The sequence below is a fragment of the Nicotiana sylvestris genome, chromosome 12 (assembly GCF_000393655.2).
Source record: "Nicotiana sylvestris chromosome 12, ASM39365v2, whole genome shotgun sequence".
NCBI lineage: Eukaryota > Viridiplantae > Streptophyta > Magnoliopsida > Solanales > Solanaceae > Nicotiana > Nicotiana sylvestris.
This window is the reverse complement of record NC_091068.1, coordinates 75,001,976-75,025,011: the sequence shown is the minus strand read 5'-3', so window position 1 is coordinate 75,025,011 and position 23,036 is coordinate 75,001,976. Positions and strand designations below refer to the sequence as shown.

The 23,036-nt window shown below is 39.0% G+C and overlaps 1 protein-coding gene across 1 annotated transcript; it reads right to left on the bottom strand.

Moving 5' to 3' along the window:
• Nucleotides 1-16,703: 16,703 nt before the first annotated feature.
• Nucleotides 16,704-19,239, bottom strand: LOC138883225 (uncharacterized). The gene is made up of 4 exons (XM_070163895.1): nucleotides 19,117-19,239; nucleotides 18,258-18,359; nucleotides 17,304-17,446; nucleotides 16,704-17,259 (listed from the first exon to the last, which is right to left on the bottom strand). The coding sequence occupies exons 1-4, from the start codon at nucleotides 19,237-19,239 to the stop codon at nucleotides 16,704-16,706; spliced, it is 924 nt and encodes a 307-aa protein (XP_070019996.1).
• Nucleotides 19,240-23,036: the final 3,797 nt, after the last annotated feature.

Below are 23,036 nucleotides of genomic sequence, written 5' to 3'. Positions count from 1 at the left end.
ATGGTGATTTATTGATGGAAGTCAGGAGCCCGCCTGAAGAAAGGAAAGGCGTTTTTAAAAAAGGGGTTGTTGAAATATCGCCATCCAAAGAAAGGAATGGCAATTTTTGAAAAGTTGTTGAAGTCAGGAGCCCCCTGAAGAATAGAATGGCGATCTATTGGTTGAAGTCAGGAGCCCCCTGAAGAACAGAATGGCGATGTATTGGTTGAAGTCAGGAGCCCCCCTGAAAAATAGAATGGCGATTTATTAGTTGAAGTCAGGAGCCCGCCTGAAGAGAGGAATGGCGATTTATTTTCAAAGTTGTGGTTGAAGTCAGGAGCCCGCCTGAAGAGAGGAAAGGCATTTTTAAAAGTTGATGAAATCTCGCCAACCTAAAGAAAGGAATGGCGATGTATTGGTTGAAGTCAGGATCCCCCTGAAGAATAGAATGGCGATTTAGTGGTTGAAGTCAGGAGCCCGCCTGAAGAGAGGAATGGCGATTATTTTCAAAGTTGTTGTTGAAGTCAGGAGCCCGCCTGAAGAGAAGAATGGCGATTTATTTTCAAAGTTGTGGCTGAAGTCAGGAGCCCGCCTAAAGAGAGGAAAGGCGTTTTTAAAAGTTGTTGAAATCTCTCCAACCTAAAAAAAGGAATGGCGATGTATTGGTTGAAGTCAGGAGACCCCCTGAAGAATAGAATGGCGATTTAGTGGTTGAAGTCAGGAGCCCGCCTGAAGAGAGGAATGGCGATTTATTTTCAAAGTTGTTGTTGAAGTCAGGAGCCCGCCTGAAGAGAGGAAAGACTTTTATTTTAAAAGTTGTGTATTTGAAGTCAGGAGCCCGCCTGAAGAGAGGAATGACGCTTATTTTTAAAGTTGTTGTTGATGTTGGGAGCCCGCCCAGATAACAGAGGCATACATTTCAGTCTTTACATTTCAGTTGTTGAAGTTGGGAGCCCGCCCATAGAACAGAGGCATACATTCAGTCTTTACATTTCAAGCATTGAAGTTGGGAGCCCGCCCAGATAACAGAGGCATACATTTCAGTCTTTATATTTCAAGCGTCGAAGTTGGGAGCCCGCCCAGATAACAGAGGCATACATTTCAGTCTTTACATTTCAAGCATTGAAGTTGGGAGCCCGCCCAGATAACAGAGGCATACATTTCAAGTCTTTAATTTTCAAATATTGAAGTTGGGAGCCCGCCCATAGAACAGAGGCATACATTTCAAGATCGAGTCAGAGGACAATAAAACAGAGGGTTACAATAGGAATCCCCAGCAGGAAACAATAAAATTCCCCGGCACCGGGAAGCAGAAGGTTGCAACAAAAGGTCCCAGCACAAACTCAAGTGCATGTGTCAAAACGAAGAAAAACACCGGAAAAAATGCAAGCAGACAAGAAACCAATGCAACAAGAAAAATTGCAGTCTAGCCTAGCTTCTTGTTTTCTTTTAAGCACGGTGTAACAAGGAGATCGGTAAGCAGTAGTAATAGCATGCAACAACAGTAACATTGCAGTCCAACGGTAGTCCCAGCTACCAAAATTTCCCGAACTACATTGACCTGATTCCTGTTTAGCCCAGGATATGTAGGAAACCTTTGAAGCAAAGGTTCGGTCAAATCTTTTTCAAAAAAATGCTTCACACGGAGTACTCGGATGGGCAAAAATCGCTCGCTTTATCTTTGCACGAAAACCCTTCGTGTCTTCGGGCAAAGAGGGGCAGCTGTAAGCACGTGATTTTCGCCCTATATGAGAATTACTCCCAAAAAATTCAAAAATAAAATAATTTTTCTTGGTGTGCAATTTTGTGATATTTTGTGATATTTTGAATAATTATTTGTATGTTTGTCTATGCATGTTTATTTGTTAAATTATTAAAAATACAAAAATATGTCGCATTTCGCATGTAGGATTTAATTATACAATTGTTAGTAACTAAGTTTGTTTCACAAAAAAAATAAAATTACAAAAATAGGCATCGTTTGCATTTTTAGCATTTAAGGTCCAAATATACAATTTTATGCTTAATTATTACTTAATTGCGCGTTAATTGTTATTGGGAGTTAATATGCGCTTTTATAAATTAATTTAGTTCTTAAATAATAGTTTAAGTATTTTTATAATTTAGTTTTAGAAAAATAAAAGAAGAAAAGAGAGCAAAAAATAAAGAAAGTCGGAATTGGGCCTCTTCTTCGATTTCAAGCCACAGGCCCAAAAAATGACCCAATCTTCCCAAACGACCCAGTCCATTTCGAACTGGGTCGACCCAGTCCATAACCCAACACCCCTATTATTTTCATTTTTTCATTTTTACAAAACAAAAAACAAAACAAAAACAAAAACAAAGAAGAAGAAAACCCTAGACTTAAACCATCCGCCACCCCCCTCCCTATCATCTTCTTCTTCCCCAAAGCTCCAAACCTTCCAACCATGGCTGCCCCTCTCTCATTCCCTTCATCCCTATGCCACACACACACAACCACGTCGATAACACACACACACACACAACCACGGCGACGTAGCACACACACAATCCGCGGCTTCACCAACATGAACGACCATCCATGTTCGATTCCTCCATTGTCGCTTCAGCTGCATCGTCTGCTTCTTCTACTACTGTTGCACGTCGAGCAGTTGGTTCGAAGCCACTCCGTCGCCACTGCTTCGTCATCAACCAAGCAAACCACACTGCTGCTTCTCCGTCGCAGCTGCTGCCCGCGTCCGCCATTGACGCAGCCATTTCTGCTCCTTCACCTGCTGCTCGACGTGCGCTGCTGCCTTTTCGCCATGACCAGCACTGCTGCTGCTGCTCGTCGCAGCAGTTGCTAATGCTCACGATCCAGGTTTGCTGCTTCATACTGCCTTTGCGTCGAACAAATGACGAAGTTGCTACGGCCTCACTAACGTTGTGGCTGCTACTTCATCTTGCCTTCGTCTTCGTCGTCATTCGTTCGAGCTTTGGTCGAGGCTCGGACAGATTTGTTTACAATCGAAGTTCGTCGTTGATTCATCTCCGGTTAGTTGTTTTTGAGTTTTATTTTGTCCATATTTCGTTTTTATATTTCTCGAAGTAAAAGTCGATAAATGTTCGATCCTTGCTTTGTTCATGTCTATCGTTTGAATTAATTTTTAGTTTGTTCATGTGTTTTGATTGAATTAATTTTCAGATTTCAAATGGAAAGTTAATTAGTGGGTTTTCATGTTTATTTCATGTTTGTTTTATTGTTTAGGTAAGATTTTGTTAGTTTGATGTTTGTTAGATTCAAATTGAAATTTAATTGATTATTTCTTCAATTTGTTTCATGTTGTTATATATTTTCCAGAAATTATTAATGTTGTTTGAGTCATTTAATCCGTCATGTTTGTTGTTTTAAAAAAAATAGATTCATTCATGTTCATACTTTGTTTGATTGTTCTTGAATCCGAAATTTATATAGCTTGATTTTTTTGTTTACCGTTTATGATTATTTCTTGAATTTGTCTCATAAAGTTTAATATAGGAATTGTTGGTTGTAATTTTGTTAGAGTTAATTTTAAGTTCAATATTATTGAATTTAGAAATCTAAATATACTTGTTTGATTGTTGTTGTTGAATCCGAAAATAGGCTTGTTGTTGCTAAAAATATTGTTCAATCAAATTTTAGTTGTTCTTTGTTGTTCAATTTGTGTTCATGTGATATTGTTGTTATGATGTTCATCCGTGTTCATATTGTTGTTTGAACATTGTTAGAAATTGATCATATTGTCTATATTTTGGTTAAGTTTGATTAATTGATTGTTATAGTTGATGGGGTAGTTTGGTAATTTGTAATACGTTCAGGGTTAAAATGGTAATTGCAATAAGGTCAGAGGGGTGGTTTAGGAATTGTATATTTTGTAATTTTTTATGTGAAGCATGGGGGACAAAATGAAATGGGGTGGGTTGTGATATAGTTATTTAATATAAAGGGGGGACAAGACAAATTTTAGTGTGGGGGAATCTTGTATTTGTTTATGTTAGGCATGGGGGACAAAATATAATGGGGTGGTGTGATATGTTTATTTAATGTAATGGGGATGAGTGGGAAGATAATGGGTTTGGTAGAGAAAAAGTATTGATTTTAATTGATTGAAAGATTTATGGGATAGGTTATATATAGGAAGTCTTAAAACAAGATTATGGAAAGAAAATAGAACACAGATAAGAGAAACGAATCTGAAAAGAACAGAACAGAAAAGAGAGAATACAGAAATAGAGACAAAAAAGGGCTGAACATTTAAGAGAAAGAAAAATTCCGAAAAATATTTAAGCTTTCAAAATAAAAATAAAAACTAAAAAAATCTTCTGCTTTCTTTGTTTGAAATCAGTATTAATTGTTGTTGTTTCATTCAAAGCTTGAAGCTTTTGTTTTTGGGATTACTGCTCTACTGGTTTGCAAACTCTTTTCCTGGGTTGTTACTGTTGCTGGGTTGTTGTTGTTGTGCTGTACTGTTATTACTGCTGCTGATTTTCATCTTCATTTTCTTTTGCTTCCAATATCAGGTATATATTTTAGACTCATGTTGTGGAAAGCTTCAACATTGCCAAATAAATGAAGTTCGGAATTATAATTATGTCTTTTACTCGTTTAAATCTATTAGTTTAAATTTCAGTTTTGTTTCAGTTGATTAATATAGTAGCTTACATTTGATGTGAGAACTGTTAGTTAATCATCCCTTTGAAATTCGCATAAGCTTTGTAATAATGTTATTTATTTCAGAATTTCATTAAGTATAGCTATATTCAAATTATAAGATAGGGAACATGGCAGAAAGCTAGCCATTAATTAAATCTTATGATATTGTTGGCTAAGTATGGAATAGTATGGAACTATCAAGAAACTACATTACTAGCATATTTTGTCACAAAAGTCCGATTTTATTTAAAACTAGATTGATGTAAGTTGTATGTTGTTCGTACATGGCATGATAACAGTTACATGTATAACCATAAGTGAAAGGTGAGTTGATATAATTCGTTACGAGGTTAGAATATTAGGAATGGTTCAGACGTACAACTATATTGCATGTGATGCAATTTTATTGAATCAATTTGTATAATAGTTCTCTTTCTTATCAACTTGATTCTTATCTACCATTGTAAACAAATTAACCAAACAATTATAACTTTGGACTAAAAACAAGTATATGAGAAGGATATGGGATTTATAAGCACGAATTGCAACATTTTATGTCAAGGATATGTAGAAATAGAGTTCGCATTAAATATAACAATGAAAATTCTTCAGAAACTATTAATTTGTTTATCAAATTAATTCTTTTCTAGTTTTATATGCGATTCGATTTTTGGATATATTAATGTTGTATCCACGATAAAAATGGTAGTTTTTTTTAGTTACATGTTGTTTGTTTCTTTTTCATATCATTAATTCTTTAAAATTTGAATAGTTTTGAGGTATATAATTCATACGCGTAAAATAAGACTTGCGGTCAACACATAATAACTTTTGAATTCTTTTCAAGAAAATTTAGAGACGTCTAAATCAGTGTTTCTCTATGGCTTTCATATAAAAATAAGTGGATGCAATAAACAATTTGTAGAGAATTTTATCAAGAATATTTTGTGAAATTAGGGATACGTTCGCGTGGCCTAAATTACATTTTTTTAAGGCAGTTCGGATTATGCGTTCGCGCAACTTTGAGCCAAAATTTTAATAAAAAAAGAGGAGGATATTAAATTAATTTCATAAAACCCGAGATGTGCGGTTCACTATTTAAGAAAGGCGAATGTTCTTAATTTTATTTTAAGCACAATTTCGAATATCAAATAAATTTTTTTATAATAAAAATATAAAAATATTATCAACCTTTTTGTGTACACGTATGCGTGGCACGATTCTCTACAATTATAAAAGGTATATAATACGAATATACGTACGCGTGATTCGTTTATATAATTGTAAACAATCTAAACAAAAGCGGTAATAAAATCGGGCAACAAGAAAAAAGGTATTTAGTAAATCAAGATAATTAAGCCAAATATAAAAATGGTTAAGCGACCGTGCTAGAACCACGGAATTCGGGAATGCCTAACACCTTCTCCCGAATTAACAGAATTCCTTACTCAGGATTTCTGGTTCGCAGAATAACAAACAGAGTCATATTCTCCTCAATTCAGGGATTAAAACCGGTGACTTGGGACGCCTTAAAATTCCCAGGTGGCGACTCTGAAACAAATAAACAAATCCCGTTTCGACTGTCCTTTAATTGGAGAAAACTCCCTGCACCCTCGCGGGGGCGGAAAAAGGAGGTGCGACATCAACAATTTACACGGCATCACCCTTCGTGTTTGTACTCTCAACCTCACCAAAGCAGTTATAATCAAAATGTGCATGGCATCACCCTTCGTGCTTTTACTCTCTTTCCTCGCCATATAATCAATATAATCGGCACGGCATCACCCTTCGTGCTTTACACTCATTTCTTACAATAACAAAGAATGCACGACATCACCATTCATGCTTTAACACTCTTCCTCACCCAAACAGAAATCACAAGCAAAGGGGCAAGGGAATAAACAAAATAGTAATAGAGATCCCGGCAAGGGAACAATAGTTAAACAATTAAATCCCAGCAAGGGAACATCAATTAAACAATTAAATCCCGGCAAGGGAACAATAATTAAATAATTAAATCTCGGCTAAGGAACAACAAATAAATCAACAATAGCCCGTTAAGGGTGACAACATAATGATCTCTTCTAATTCTCAATTTTACTTCACAGTTCACTTCACAACTCGAGCCAATGCTCTAGAGGTTCGATTATCACTTATACTTTCACAATTCATTTCACAAGTTGAGACAATGCTCTAAAAGTTCAATTGTCACTTATACTTTCACAATTTCGCTGTACAACTTGAGCCAATGTTCCTCAATGTTCACAGGTCACAATTCTTTCCACAAACTTTATACAAAAATTAGAAATCTTCACCAATGCATGAATAATACAACGAAATCATGAAATCACAATATAAGACTCACGGTCATGCTTGACACCAACGTATAGATACTCGTCACCATGCCTATACTCCATACTCGACAATAAGCAAATACCAAATAGGACACAACTCCTAATCCCTCAAGCTAAGGTTAGACCAAACACTTACCTCGATGCCTCGAACACAACTCAAGTTTCAATTGTAGCTTTACCCCTCGATTCCACCGCCAATTTGCTTGTATATAGTAACAAGTTACTTAATTACATCAATAAATGCTAAATAAATCAATTTGAATGCATGAAATTGAGTTTTCTAAAGTTTTACCCAAAAGTCAAAAATCGCTCTCAGGCCCACGTGGTCAAAACCCGAGGTTCGAACCAAAACCCAATTACCCATTCCCCTACGAGCTCAAATATGTAATTTGTTTTGAAATCTAACCTCAAATCGAGGTCCAAATTCCCAATTTTTGAAATAAAAAACCTAGGTTCTACCCAAAACACCCAATGTCCCCCATGAAAATAATTGATTTGAAGTTGAAATCATGTTAAATGATGTTAATGATTGAAGAAAACTTGTTAAAAATGACATACAATTGATTTGGAGAAGAAAGGTTGTTTAAAAAATCGCCACTTATGTTTTTGGGGTTTTTAAAAGTGCAAAATAACTAAAAATCTCGTCTATTTATGCCGTTCTCAGACCCTAACCGCAGACCGCACAAAAAGGACTACGACCGCGGAGCTCCACCGTGGACCACAAGAAATCGAGCGCGGCCGCGAAGGCTTGGCCTTGCTCATCGTGGACCGCACAAATCCCATCGCGGTCGCGGAGTCCCCATCGTGGCCGCGAAGCTTCCACCATGGACCGCGAGACCTGGCTTCAGAAACCTGTAACTTCTTTGAATCTGCAACTTTTTCCTAAGTGTAAAAATATCCCGAAACTCACCCGAGCCCTCGGGGCTCCAAACCAAATTTCATACTAACTCAAAAACATCATATGGACCTACTCGTGTAATCAAATCATCAAAATAACATCATGAACATCAAATTAAGTCTCGAGATCAATGAAATTTTCTCCAAAACTTCTTTAAACATAAATTTTGGATTTTAAGTTTGAATCACGTCATATGACATCCGTTTTTCACCAAATTCCACAGAAATATCTTAAATCATATATAAGACTTGTACCGGGAGCCGGAACCAAAATATGGGCCTGATACCATCATATTCTAATCAAATTTCTTTAAACAATTCTAGAAAACAATTTGCTTTAAAAAAATTCATTTCTCGGGCTTGGGACCTCAGAATTCAATTTCGGGCATATGCCCAAGTCCCATATTTTCCTACGGACCCTCCGGGACCGTCAAATCATGGGTCTAGGTCCGTTTACACAAAACGTTGACCGGAGTCAAATTAGCTTATTTTATAATTAAAACTTATCGTTTTTCACAGATTATCATATTTAAGCTTTCCGGATACGCGTTCGGACTACTCACACAAATCATGGTGGCTCTAAATAAGGTTTTCAAGGCCTCAGAACACGGAAATTTTGTTTTAAAACAAGTGATGACCCACAAAAATATAGACACCCCTGGTATTTCTATGAACAGAGTAATTTATGGAAACTGTGTGTTTGCTCGTTTCTTCTGTATAATTCGGACCATGTCAAAAGAAAGAAAGGATGGCCTTAATATACCTGTAGTAGGAAAAACTCTGTATAATATTCCGTTGCAAACCCTCGTGGATTGAACTTAGGACCTAAAAATCAGATTAAGCTTCTGCGCTTTGGAATTGAGGAATGAAATCTTCCTTTGATTTGTTGAAGTTCGGACGAAATGGTTCCTATTCACGTTCTTGGTTTCAAACACAGATTGAAGCTAAAGACACAAAATGAAATGAAGTCAAAGACACAAAGTGAAGCTTGTTTTGAAATGAAATTTGCTTCTACTTCAACACTTCTTTTGAGCTAAGGTTAATACTTTAACCACATGATCCATGTTCTGATCCTAAATGAAATAAGATTCCTACTAAAGTTACATTGTACCTTAGGTGAACACATGGATTTAATGACTTATGAGTCATGTTTAGCCATTGTTGCTTTATGCCACGTGGGAGGGTGGGTGAAGATTATTAATCTTTACCCACTTATTAGTTAACTGGGTAATGTCCCGTTACCCGGTAATTAATCAATTACCCGCATAATTTAAAAATTACCACAAATTACATAAAATTCTATTTATTTTTAAAATACTTCATATATACTTTATATATTATACTACCGTGGTCATATGGTACCTTGCATGATACTAGTTCATAATTATCGGGTATTATTGCTTGACCCGTATTTTACTCCAAATTGGCCACTTTTAACGAAACTCGTTTTCTTTAATCCGTGTACCCCTTTATCCTTCAGAACACTTATTTATTGCTTGTTATAAGTGGCGTAAGTACGTTAACATCACGATGATCTCATCCCCAAGTCTACGGCGGTTAACTAAAAATAAAATTTTAACGTACGAAAACGCGAGATGTATTATCCTTCCCCCTTAGAAACATTCGTCCTCGAATGTTTAACTCTCCAGAATTTATATAACCTTGGTAGAGTCGCCTTTGTAACAACGCTACTACCAACTCCTCTTGTAGAAACCCAGTAATTTAATGCCACATAGGACAACAATCATTAATAACAACGATGGCCTCACACAACCAATAACAATAGCTAGCACAAGAATTCGTACACGCACCTTGAGGTTATGACGTCTCAGTCGAAGCCTTTTTTGGAGGAGGAAATAAGTAGGGATATCTAGACTTCATGTCTTCCTCAGCCTCCCAAGTCATTTTTTCTACATTGTTGTTCCTCCAAAGTACTTTCACAGAGGTTACCTCTTTATTTTGTAGCTTGCGAATTTGTCGGTCTAGAATGGCAACCGAAATTTACTCATATAACAAGTCCTCTGTAATCTGTACATCATTCGTGGGCACCACTCGGGTAGGATCGCCAATGCACTTACGTAACATAGATACATGAAAAACGGGATGAACAGACTCCAATTTCGAGAGCAATTCTAACTCATAAGCTTCTTGGCCCACTCTCCGAATGAACCTATAAGGCCCAATATACCATGGGCTAAGTTTGCCTTATGTGACACCTTTAAGAATACCCCGTCATTAACCCCTAACTCTAAATCCCGACGCCGCACATTAGAATATAACTTCTGACGACTCTGAGCTGTCAATAGTCAATCCCGAATCAAATTTACCTTTTCTATGACTTGCTGAACCAGGTCTGGTCGATGTAATCCTGGTTCTCTAACATCAAACCACCCTATAGGCGACCTATACTTCCATCCGTAAAAAGCTTTGTATGGAGCCATCTGAATACTGAAATGGTAGATATTATTATATGCGAACTCAACAAGAAGCAGATGATCATCCGAGCTACCTTTGAAGTCCATTACACAAGCTCGTAACGTATCCTCCAATGACTGAATAGTATGCTCAGTCTATTCGTTTGTCTAGGGATGAAATGTTGTACTAAGACTTACTTGAGTCCTCAATCCTTTTTGGAAGGACCTCTAGAAGTTAGCTGTAAATTGAGCTCCTCTATCGAGATAATAGATAAAGGGACAACATGCAGTCATACTATCTCCTTGATATAAAGCCTTGCATAATCCTATGGGAAAGATGTAGTTCTAACGGGCAAAAAAGGGCTGACTTTGTAAGCCTATCACCCATAACGAATCGAACTTACGCTAGGTATGAGGTAAGCCTACGCTGAAGTCCATATTGATTACTTCCCATTTCTAAGTCGAAATCCCCAAGGCTTGTAATAACCCACCGGGTTTCTGATGCTCAATTTTAACTTGCTGATAGTTAGGACGCTGAGCAACAAACTTTGCTATATCCTTTTTCATTTTGTCCCACCAATACACTTCCCTGATATCATGATACATCTTTGTTGCTCCTGGATGGATAGAAGAACGAGAATAGTGAGTTTCTCCCATAACCTACCGACGCAGCCCTACAACTTTAGGCACACATAATCGTCTTCGATATTTGAGGACCCCATCTTCTGTAATTTCAAACAGCGTCTTCTCCTTCTGAAGCGTGGTATCCCTATAATGAACTAACACATGATCCTCGTACTAGCATTCCTTTACTTCAGTTACTAAAGAGGATGTTGTCGTATCCTGAAGAGTAATTCCAATGTCACCTGAGTCCAGTAACCGAACTCCAAGACTAGCTAGCTGATGAACCTTATGGGCTATTCCCCTTTTTTGGCTATAAATATGACAGGCTACCCATAGATCTACGGCTAAGGGCATCAGCTACTATGTTCACTTTCCCCGGATGGCATAAAATATCAATGTCATAATCTTTAAGCAGCTACAACCATCTCCTTTGACGTAAATTCAATTCTTTTTTTAAAAGATATACTAGAGGCTTTTATGATCCGTATAGATACTAACATGAATGCCATAAAAGTAGTGCCTTCACATCTTTAGTGCATGAATCACCAAGGCTAACTCTAAATCGTAGGTCGGGTAGTTATTCTCGTGCTAACTTGGTTGTCCAGAAGCATAAGCTACAACCTTACTAAGCTGCATCAGCACACGATCCAATCCCACGCTTGAAGCGCCACAATAGATAACATAACCATCGGTCCTTTCTGGGAGCGGTACAACCGGTGCTGAAGTTAATCTGTCCTTCAATGCCCCGAAACTCTGTTCGGAAGGATTGGTTCATTGAAACTTAGTTCCCTTCTGAGTTAACTTACATGGGTATCCTTTTTTTTACAATTCAGGAAATTCCCCTCTTCGGAGGCCAAAACTTCATCCTTTATCCATCACAATTACGCTGTTATCCCACTATTAGGGTAGTATTTCATCTATTCTAAACATTACTAGTCTTAGACTCCTTTAAATTCTTTCAAGCTATACTGAGCCTTCTGTAACTTAGAGAAATCATCAGCTTTCTTATGAACTTATTCTCAAGGACTTATCCATTCTCGTTACCTTTTTCACTCATCTTTTCTTATCCTTCCTCTTGTCTTCCTAAAACCTTGTCGACCTATCATACTTTAGCTTGCGACCTACACATATTTATTTATAATTATTGGCAACCTTTCTTCAACCTGCTTGCACCATAAATTTCCTTATGTTATTCTCGAACATCAAGGAAGACACCACATACCACTTTGGTCAAAGGTGCTTAGAAGAGAAGAAAATTTTGTTGCAAGATTCTTGTAATAACCTGCCAAACGGAGAAGCTACGAACCTTCATTGGTTTTGTAGGTCTAAGCAAAGTCTTCACTACCTCATTCTCTTGTGTATCCACTCGGATGTCTTTACTCGAAATAATATGCCCGAGGAAAGCTACAGAGTTCAACCAGAATTCATATTTAGAAAATTTTGCATACAACTTCCCTTCTTGTAGCACTCTAAGCACAGTACGTAGATGATCTGCATGCTCAGCCTATGAACGAGAATATACCAATATATCCTCGATAAATACAATTACGAACAGATCTAAGAAAGGCTTGAACACACGGTTCATCTAATCCATGAATACTGCTGGGGCATTGGTCAGACCGAACGACATAACCCGAAACTCAAAGTGCCCATACCTAGTTCTGAATGTTGTCCTCGGAATATCTTCATCCTTAATCCTTACCTGATGGTACCCGGATCTTAGGTCTATCATTGAAAAACTCTTGGCACCTTATAACTGATCAAATAGATCATCAATTCTTGGGAGAGGGTAGTTATTCTTGATCGTCACCTTATTCAGTTGCCTATAATCAATAGGCATTCGTAAGGAACCATCTTTCTTTCTCACAAACAACACAGGTGCTCCCCATGGTGACGTACTAGGTCTTATAAAACCTTTTTCAAACAAGTCCCTTAGTTGTTCCTTTAACTCTTTCAGCTCTATGGGGGCCATTCTATAGGGGGGATAGATATTGGATGAGTACCTGGTAGTAGGTCAATGGCAAACTCAATTTCTCGCTCTGGCGGAAGACCCGAAAGTTCATTGGGAAAAACATCGAGAAACTCATTAACCACTGAGATGGACTAAATGGTTGGTGACCCTACTTCCATATCCTGAACCCGAACTAAGTGATAAATTCAGCCCTTATTGATCATCTTCCTTGCCTTGAGATATGAGATAAATTTACCTTTTGGTGATGTCGTATTACCTTCCCATTCTAAAACAAGCTCTCCTGGGGACTGAAATTAAACCATCTTTGACCTACACTTGATGTTAGCATAACAAAAAGCCAACCAATCCCTACCTATTATAATATTAAGTTCTACCCAACTGAACACCACGTAGCTTATCCTTGTTTATTATCAAATCTATCACGGGCCATTACGGCGACATCCATATATGTAAGTAACAATATTAAGACTTAACTCGCATAACTAATTTAGAAAAAGGTTTATATACATAGGGGTTGACTAGGCCATAGACATATCATACCCAAAACTATATACAGGATATTGTCTGCAAAACCTCTAAGTAGGCATAACCATAATATATATACAAGTCAGGTCGGGGCTCCCTACATCCTCATAAAACAACCAAACACATTTAGAACACTGACTTGGTAATATTCCAAGAAGAGGTGGAACTCACCAACCAAAAACTGACACTTGGAGGAAGTCTATAGTAGAGGGTCCTTGGCTCGTCCTATATAAGAACTTCGATCGGACACACTTCGAAGCGGAATCTTCATGTCCTTATCAGTTACCTTCCTCCTCTTGGCCCGATTACTATTTTCTTCCTCTATGTATCCCATAACATACACCGACGAACCTTGATTGACGGACTCCCAAGACTGTGGACTATCAGGAACCTCATAAGAGTTGGTGTCCTCAAATACCTTGACATATTTTTGAGCCTGAAGGAATTCCGGTTGTGCCAATCCATGCACTACTCCCCTCATACCCTGATCAATGGGCTGTGAAACTAAGGGTCTTGGTGAGGTCGGAACTCCTCTCACCCTATCTACTGCCAAAGTGGTCGAAACTACTCGAATGGATGACTCATATGGATCCTCAGATGGATCCTCCTCAACAAAACCCATGATCTCCGATGGATCTGAATCCATGGTATAACTTATCTCTCTTTCTAACACCTTCCTAGCCTTCTAACCCGTGCTAGCGGCTGTAGTCTTCGGAGGCATCACTGAAAACATAACACATCGTTAGGAACATGAATGCTTATATCGCACGATCTAAGATAAGAAGCGAGGATAACATCATATATGTCATGTAGCCTCTTGTCTATAAGTGTGGTGCACAAGACACACATAAACAAGACTCTACTAGACACGGTCTGGAGACAACCCTAAGACCGAACTGCTCTGATACCACTTTTGTCACGACCCAAACCGATGGTCGCGACGGGTGCCTGAGTCCTACCTGTCAAACACCCATAAGCATGCGTCTAAGATATGAACTTGTATAACATCTGTTGAACTACGAAGATAACATACATGAAGGAAACCTGCCAACAAGGTATATGTACGTATACATGCAGAATACAGTAGGCGAGCCGGCAAGGCTTCTATAGACAACTGCATATCCAATAACTGAAAGCTGACAAGGCCACAAACAACCCAACTAGACATACTTTCTACAGACCTCTAATAGTATCATAACTGTACAAAGACGGGACTAAGCCATGTCATACCCATATACATATATATATACAAACGTATCGTACCAAAATCAAAAGCACCTCCGGATCAAGTAGAGCACACCAACTCTCGCTGATCAGGGATCCTAAGAAGGGGGACCGTCAGCTTACCTACCTACACCTGCGGGCATGAAACGCAAACCTCATAAAATAGGGCGTCAGTACGAAAAAATGTACTAAGTATGTAAGGCATGAAAAATAGTACGTAAAGACATAAATTAAACATGGAATAAAGAAACACATCTTTAAATTTTAGTAACTTTATAAATTCTGAAACATTTATAATGTCATGCACGTGCATATAAATGCCATGCCATGCATTGGTATGGGTGTAAATTATATCATCAAGCCACTGAGGGCATCCCATCATATCGTCTCGACCACTATGGTCAACATCATCAACATATACCAGCTGATCAGATGGTGGTGCATATATAACACCGTAACCTTTTTCCATATCCCATATACATATATTTACATATATACGCATATATAACGCTATCAGGTCATGGGTCAATGCACATGTATAAATGAGTGCAATGCATGAAAAATACGTAATAATCTCAATATTCCTTCTGGATAAACTTTTTCATCTGCGTATTATTCTAAGACCCATGAATAGAAGATAATAATAATTCTCATGGGGAATAAAAAATATAGACACCCCTAGTATTTCTATGAATAGAGTAATTTATGGAAACTGTGCGTTTGCTCATTTCTTCTATATAATTCGGACCATTCCAAAAGAAAGAAGGGATGGCCTTAATATACCTGGAGTAGGAAAAACTTCGTATAATATTCTGTTGGAAACCTATTAAACTTAGAACCAAAAAATCGGATTAAGCTTCTGGGCTTTGTAATTGAGGAACGAAATCTTGCTTTGATTTGAAGTTTGGATGAAATGGTTCCCGTTCACGTTCTTGGTTTCAAACAAAGAATAGATTGAAGCTAAAGACACGAAATGAAATGAAGTCAAAGACACGAAATAAAATGAAGTCAAAGACACAAAGTAAAGCTTGTTTTGAAATGAAATTTGCTTCTGCTTCAACACTTCTTTTGAGCTAAGGTTAATACTTTAACCACATGATCCATGTTCTGATCCTAAATGAAATAAGATTCCTACTAAAGTTACATTGTACCTTAGGTGGCCACATAGATTTAATGACTTATGAGTCATGTTTAGCCATTGTGGCTTTATGCCACGTGGGAGGGTGGGTGAAGATTATTAATCTTTACCCACTTATTAGTTAACTGGGTAATATCCAGTTATCCGATAATTCATTAATTACCCGCATAATTTAAAAATTACCACAAATTACTTAGAAGTCTATTTATTTTTAATATACTTCATATATACTTTATATATTATACTACCGTGGTCATATGGTACCTTGCATGGTACTAGTTCATAATTATCGGGTATTATCACTCGACCTGTATTTTACTCCAAATTGGTCACTTTCAACGAAACTCGTTTTCGTCTGCTGGCTTTTCTTCGATCCGTTTTGGAGGCCTTGTTTGAGTTGTCCTGGGTAGCACCTGACTGTCACGGAAATAGAGTTTTTGAAATTATGCATTTATCGATAAAAATGAAGTTATTTTCATAGTGAAATATCAAGTAATTTTGGATGAACTAGTGACCTTAACACATTTTAGAGACATTGCAACTCTTCTTATTTTAGAATTTTGAGGGTCCTCCTCAAAATTCTGCCCCAGTTTGGTAAATGATCCTTCGGCCATTTGTGAGCGACGAAACTTGTTGAACCTTCTTCGGACTTTTGAGAATCATTCTCAAAATTCTATCCCAGTTTCTTAACCAATTTTTGACTGTTTGGCATATGCTGGCGTCGGCTAGACTTGCTCGGGAATTTTGTGGGTCCTCCTCAAAATTTTGCCCCAGTTTCTGGTGCTGGGGAAAATGTTGATTTTATTAAGATATGACTGAACCTACAGGACTGCCTACGTATCCCTTCTTAAACGGGAATCAGGTCAAGCGTAGTTCAATTACATCAGATGAAGAAATGTAAATAGTCTAAATATAGTATCTCTTAACAGCGTCTGAATTGATTGGTTTTGTCCAGACTTCTCCGTCCATTTTTGCAAGTGAGTGCTCCTCCTATTTGCACCCGGTGACCAATGTAAGAACCTTGCCAGTTGGGAGAGAATTTCCCTTTGGCTTCATCTTGATGCGAGAAGATCTTCTTTAGTACCAACTGTCCTGGTGCGAATTGCCTTGGTTTGACTCTTTTATTGAAAGCTCGGGACATTCTGTTCTGATAATGCTGACTGTGACATACTGCATTCATTCTCTTTCTATCTATAAAGGCCAGTTGCTCATAGCGGCTCCATATCCATTCTGCATCGCTGAGTTCGGCTTCATGTATGATTCTTAAAGAAGGAATCTCTACCTCGGCTGGAATGACAACTTCGGTACCATAAACCAGTAAATAGGGAGTTTCCCAAGTTAATGTACAGACCGTAGTGCGGTATCCCAATAGGGCAAAGGGTAACTTCTCGTGCCATTGTTTGTTATTTTCTACCATCTTCCTTAGTATCTTCTTGATGTTTTTGTTGGCAGCTTCCACAACTCCATTCATTTGAGGCCTGTATGTTGTAGAGTTTTATGCTTGATTTTAAAGGTTTTGCACATGGCTTTCATCAGGTCACTGTTGAGATTGGTGGCATTTTCAGTGATAATGGACTCGGGAACTCTGAATCGGAAAACAATACGATCCTTGACAAAGTCCGGGACAACTTTCTTGGTTACAGCTTTGTAAGATACGGCCTCTACCTATTTTGTGAAATAGTCGATGGCCATTAAAATGAACCAGTGCCCGTTTGAAGCGGTGGGCTCAATTGGACCAATGACATCATTCCCCAAGCAGAAAAAGGCTGTACATACTGAATGCAATTCATTTCCATGGTCATCCAAAAGTATCCAGCTCTGAGTATTTTCTTGTCTAGGACAAAACCATTCATATGTGGTCCACAAGTTCCAACATGTATCTCCTCGAGCAATCTGGAAGCTTCTTTTGCGTGAACACACCTTAACAACCCCAGATCAGGAGTTCTTCTATACAAAGTCGTTCTGTTTTGGAAGAAGTGATTGGATAGCCTCCGCATAGTGCGTTTCTAAATATGGTTTGCGTGCTTTGGATATTCTCCTCTATCCAAATATTCTTTGATATCGTGGAACCAAGGTTTTCCATCTGTTTCTTCTTCAAGATGAGCATAGTAAGTTGGCCGATTGTGGATTCTCACCGTGATGGGATCGATGAAATTCTTGTCTGGATAATGTATCATTAATGACAAAGTAGCTAGTGCGTCTGCAAACTCATTTTGTATTCTAGGTACATGTTTGAATTATATCTTTGTGAATCTTTTCATCAATTCCTGCACATGATACAAGTATGGTAGTATCTTGGTGTTCTTCGTAGCCCACTCTCCTTGAACCTGATGTACCAGAATATCTAAATCTCCAATCACCAGTAACTCTTATATATTCATATTGATGGCCATATTGAGCCCCATGATGCAAGCCTCATATTCCGCCATGTTGGTGCATGGAAATCTAAGCTTCACAGATACAGGATAGTGTTGACCTGTTTCTGATACCAAAACCGCTCCAATGCCCACTCCTTTGAAGTTTGCAGCTCCATCGAAGAACATCCTCCAACCGTCGTAAGATTTAGTAATGTCATTTCCTACGAACACATAGATAGAGTAGCAAAGGTCTCCCAGGTTCTGGAGGGACTAGGACTGGCTGTGTAGACAAGTATTCCTTGATTTTGTCAAAAGCCTTCAGACAATCTTCGGTCCAACTTATTTCAGCATCTTTCCTCAACATTTTGAAGATGGGTTCACATATAACTATGGACTGTGCTATGAAGCGACTGATATAGTTGAGACGTCCTAGGAAGCTCATCATGTCCTTTTTGCTCTTTGGTGGTGGTAACTCTTGGATAGCCTTAACTTTGGACGGGTCTAACTCGATTCCTTGGCGGCTGACAATGAATCCCAGCAACTTTCCTGCGAGAACCCCGAATGCACATTTTGCGGGGTTCAGTTTTAAGTTGTCCTCCTTAACCTGTCAAAGAACTTTCTCAAGTCTGCTATGTGATATGCGGCCCTCTTGGATTTTATGATGACGTCGTCAACATACATCTCTATTTCCATGTGTATCATATCATGGAATATGGTTGTCATGGCTCTCATGTAATTAGCCCCAGCATTCTTTAGACCGAGTGGCATCATCTTGTAGAAGTATACTCCCTACGGTGTGATGAAAGCTATTTTCTATGTGTCTTCTTCATCTATCTAGATCTGGTGATAACCCGTGAAGCAATCTACAAAGGATTTAAGTTCATGCTTGGTGCAAGTGTCGATCAGGATATGTATGTTTGGAAGTGGAAAGTCATCCTTGGGACTTGCTCTGTTTAAATCTCGATAGTCGACACATACTCTAACTTTCCCATCTTTTTTCGGAACTGGTACAATGCTGGATAACCAGGTTGGGTACTCAACTACTCTGAGGACTTTGGCCTTGATCTTCTTAGTGATCTCCTCTTTGATTTTTAGGCTCATGTCTGGTTTTAATTTTCTAAGTTTCTACTTTACTGGCAGACATATTGGTTTGGTAGGCAACTTGTGAGCCACTATGGATGTGCTCAGACCAGTCATGTCATCATATGACCATGCAAAGATATCCTCATGTTCCTTCAAGAAATGAACGTACTCCTCTTTCTCTGGTGGTGATAAGTGAATGCTTACGCGAGTTTCCTTAACGGTCTCGACATCTCCCAAATTTACTGTTTCGGTTTTGTCCAGGTTAGACTTAAGCTTATTCTCAAAGTTCTCGACCTCTTGGACAATTTCCTCAGGTATTTCATCTTCTTCCTCCGAGTCACTATCCTTATATTGTGTTGTCTCATTACATGTCACAGTCATCGGTTCATCAGGAAAAGTAATAATAATGCTATAGAAAGAAAAATGTGAAAGATAATAATGAATAATAAATGGCAATGCATTGGTTAAATTTGAAAATATCCAAAACAAGTACGGCTCGACGAATCGAGCAATTATTTTAAAACAAAACAAAATTACTGAAAACATCTGAAATACCTAGCATGGCTATGGAAATAAATTAGGCTATGTGCCAAGCTACCTAGGGACTCTGCGGGCCCGGGATGGTATGGTAGCCCAGTTCCTGAGAATAGCTCCTTTCTCCACAGTCTGAATGGTGACGCCTTCTTCCTTCTCCTCCTCAATTATCGCACTGAAATACATATCCTCGTCCTATAGGAACAAATTCCTCAGCCCAGCTAAAGCTTCTTCTTCTGCAGTTCCCCATATTGTATCAGCCTGGTGAAAAGTCTAACCAGATGTGGCATTGGTTGCTCGAGAGGGTAATAAGGTCCTTGCCATGGAGGTGACCAATCATCATACTCTTGCCATGTATACTGGTAGCCGAGCCCGAAGGTTGTAACATGATATGTTAGCTGTGTTGGTTTGGTAATGCCCTAGAGATTCTTCCCAAGCCCTTTGCCTGGTTCATACCCAGACCATGTCAGTATGTTTTCTATTTAGTTACTCCACCATTTGTCTTTCTCAACTGCAATGATATGTTCAATATGGTGATAAGTTTCCCCTCCTAGCCTTCTTCTATTCCCGATAACCGGGATGGTTTGACTGGTGTAAATAGGGTTACTTTCATCTCCGTGAATGATCACTTCCTAATAGTTCCATTCAAACTTTACAGCCTGGTGTAGTGTGGAAGCCATATCCCCAGTGGCATGTATCCAAGGTTGACCCAACAGAATGGTGTATGTAGCTGATATGTCAAGCACTTGGAATTCAACATCGAACCAAGTTGGCCCCATTTGCAGGCAAAGCTTAATCTCCCCAATTATAGCCCTTTGAGACCCATCAAAAGCTTTCTCGTTCATACTTCCTGCCCATAATTCATGGAAACCTTTGCCCAATCTTTTTAGAGTGTTCAACGGATAAATAACCTCCATCGATCAGGACTCTAGCAATGAATTTGTCTTCAAATTGTACCGTCATATGCAGTGCCCGATTATGATTCAATTCTTCAGGCAGTAATTCATCCTCGTGGAAGGTAATCTTATGGCTTTCCAGCACTTGCCCCACCATGTTGGCCATTTCTCCGCAGGTGATATTGTTGGGCACATAAGCATCATTTAACACCTTCATCAAAGCATTTTTGTGTGCCTCTAAATTTTGCAAGAGTTATAGGATGGATATCTGAGCAGGGGTTTTGTTCAAATGATCAATGATGGAGTATTCTCTCGCCTGTGCTTCCCTCCAAAGATCATACAATCCCGTTTCAATGACAGGTTGCTTAGTAGCAGCCTCTTTGTTTGATCCTCCCAAGTATTCCGGTGTATAGATCCTTCCCATTCTGGTCATTCCTTGTGCGACATCAAATTCTTCCATCTTTGCCTTTCCCTTTCGCCTAACTTCGACAACGTAATCCCAAGGTATGGCTTTGAAATTAAAAGGAGGTGTGGGATACTGTCACTGTGTAAGGCGTGGCCACTTCTACCTCAAATGGAACAAGTGTGGCTGTAGGTGGAACTACCTCTACCTCAAACGGAACTGATGTGGTTACCTCAACCTCGATTGATGACTGCATCTACACCATAATAGGAGTGAGTGTGACTGTAGGTTTAAAGTCGTTGCCTTCCTGAATAAGCCCGATTGCCCCTTCAGGATCCCATTCTTCATACGTCTCTATCACATGTACCAATCACCCCTATGATCTTAGAGAGGATTTTTGCAGACGTTGGGCGCAACTTCCTTTGCCTATATGACCTTGTTGTCAATTAATGTGTGAATTTTTTCTTTCAATGTTCGGCACTCGTCAATGGTGTGACCCTTCATACCGAAATGATATGCACAGGTTTTGTTTGGGTTGACCCATTGAGATAAGTTCTCCACTGTCACAACAGGAATAGGAGTGACATAACCAGCAGCCTTCAACCTTCCGTGCAGTTGGTCGATGGGTTCTGCAATAGCGGTGTATTGTCTGGGTGGTTTGTGATCAAAGTTAGGTCGGGGTTTCTGGTAATTTGGACGAGTTGGAGGTGAATGATAGTAGGCTAGCTTGGTGTTATAAGTATGATAGGCGATGGTGGGTTGAGAATATCTGGGAGATGAGGGTTGGTATGTGGGTAGAGGTGTTTGGTATGTGGGTGGAGGTGTTTGGTATGCGAGTGGAGATTTTAGGCCTTGTGCCACCATTACTGCCCCCACGTCTTTCTTTTTTGATATGCCGCCTGATTGCAATGCTTTGTTCGTGGCCTGTAGTGCCTCAAAATTTTTCAACATCCCGCTGTTGATACCTTCTTCAATCTTTTCCCTGAGTTTAATGATATTAGAGAACTTGTGATCCTCAATGACCATTAGCCTCTCATAATACTATGGATCTTGTGCCCTGATGAAGAAGTTGTTCATTTTTTCTTCTTCTAGTGCTGGTATGACCTTGACTGCTTCTGACCTCCATCGAGTATCATACTCGCAGAAAGTCTCAGTTGGTTTCTTCTTTAAATTTTGGTTGTAGAAGACATTCGGTGCATTCTCCATGTTGAACCTGAACCGGTCCATAAATTCTGATGCCATACTCACCCAATTAGCCCACTTCTTAGGGTTCTGGCTTATGTACGAGGACAGGGCATCTCCAATAAGACTTCTCATGAAGAGCTTCATTCGTATCCTTTCATCTTTTCCGACCCCCACGAGCTTGTCACAGTGAGTTCTCAAATGAACCTTGGGATCACCTGTTCTATCAAACATTTTGAACTTGGGAGTTTTGTAACCCTCCAGCAGTTCCACGTCCTGTTGTATGCATAGATCCTCATAATTCAGACCTTCTATCCATTTGCCTCCTTTGACACTCTGAACTCGACTTGTCAATTTCTTGAGTTCCTCGGCCATGTTCTTGATGAGCGGGTCCTTCTCAGCATATTCTGGTGTATAGGAGATTGGTTGAGTAGAGTGAGGTATGGTTTCCACATATATAGGGTTGTTTTGGTGAGTGCTAGGGACTTGGGTGTAGTGGTGGTCGTTGGCTGAGTTTTGAGGATCGGGAATAGGTTGTGGTGTGTTCTGAGGAGTGTGATAGGTAGTGGCTTGTGGATATTGGACTGTTGATGATGGTGTAGTGGTGGAGTTGGTATTGGTAAAGGATTGGGATTCTGAGGTGGAGTTTCATATTGATGTGGTGCGGGAGGAGGTTGGTTTGGTGTGTCTTGGGGAAGTGCTGGGTTTTTCGTATTTTGTTAGTTGATGTCAGGGACGTTGAGGGTAAGGGAGAGGTTTGCTAAGTTGCATACCTGCTTGAGTTCTCCCTGTAACTCTTG

Coding starts and splice junctions, on each gene's coding strand:
- LOC138883225 (XM_070163895.1), bottom strand. CDS start 19,239: ATGAGCCTAAAAATCAAAGAGGAGATCACTAAGAAGATCAAGGCCAAA. Junction 18,360..19,116: donor AAAAAGATGGGAAAGTTAGA/GTATGTGTCGAC, acceptor ATGTGTTCGTAG/GAAATGACATTACTAAATCT. Junction 17,260..17,303: donor AGTGACCTGATGAAAGCCAT/GTGCAAAACCTT, acceptor TACAACATACAG/GCCTCAAATGAATGGAGTTG.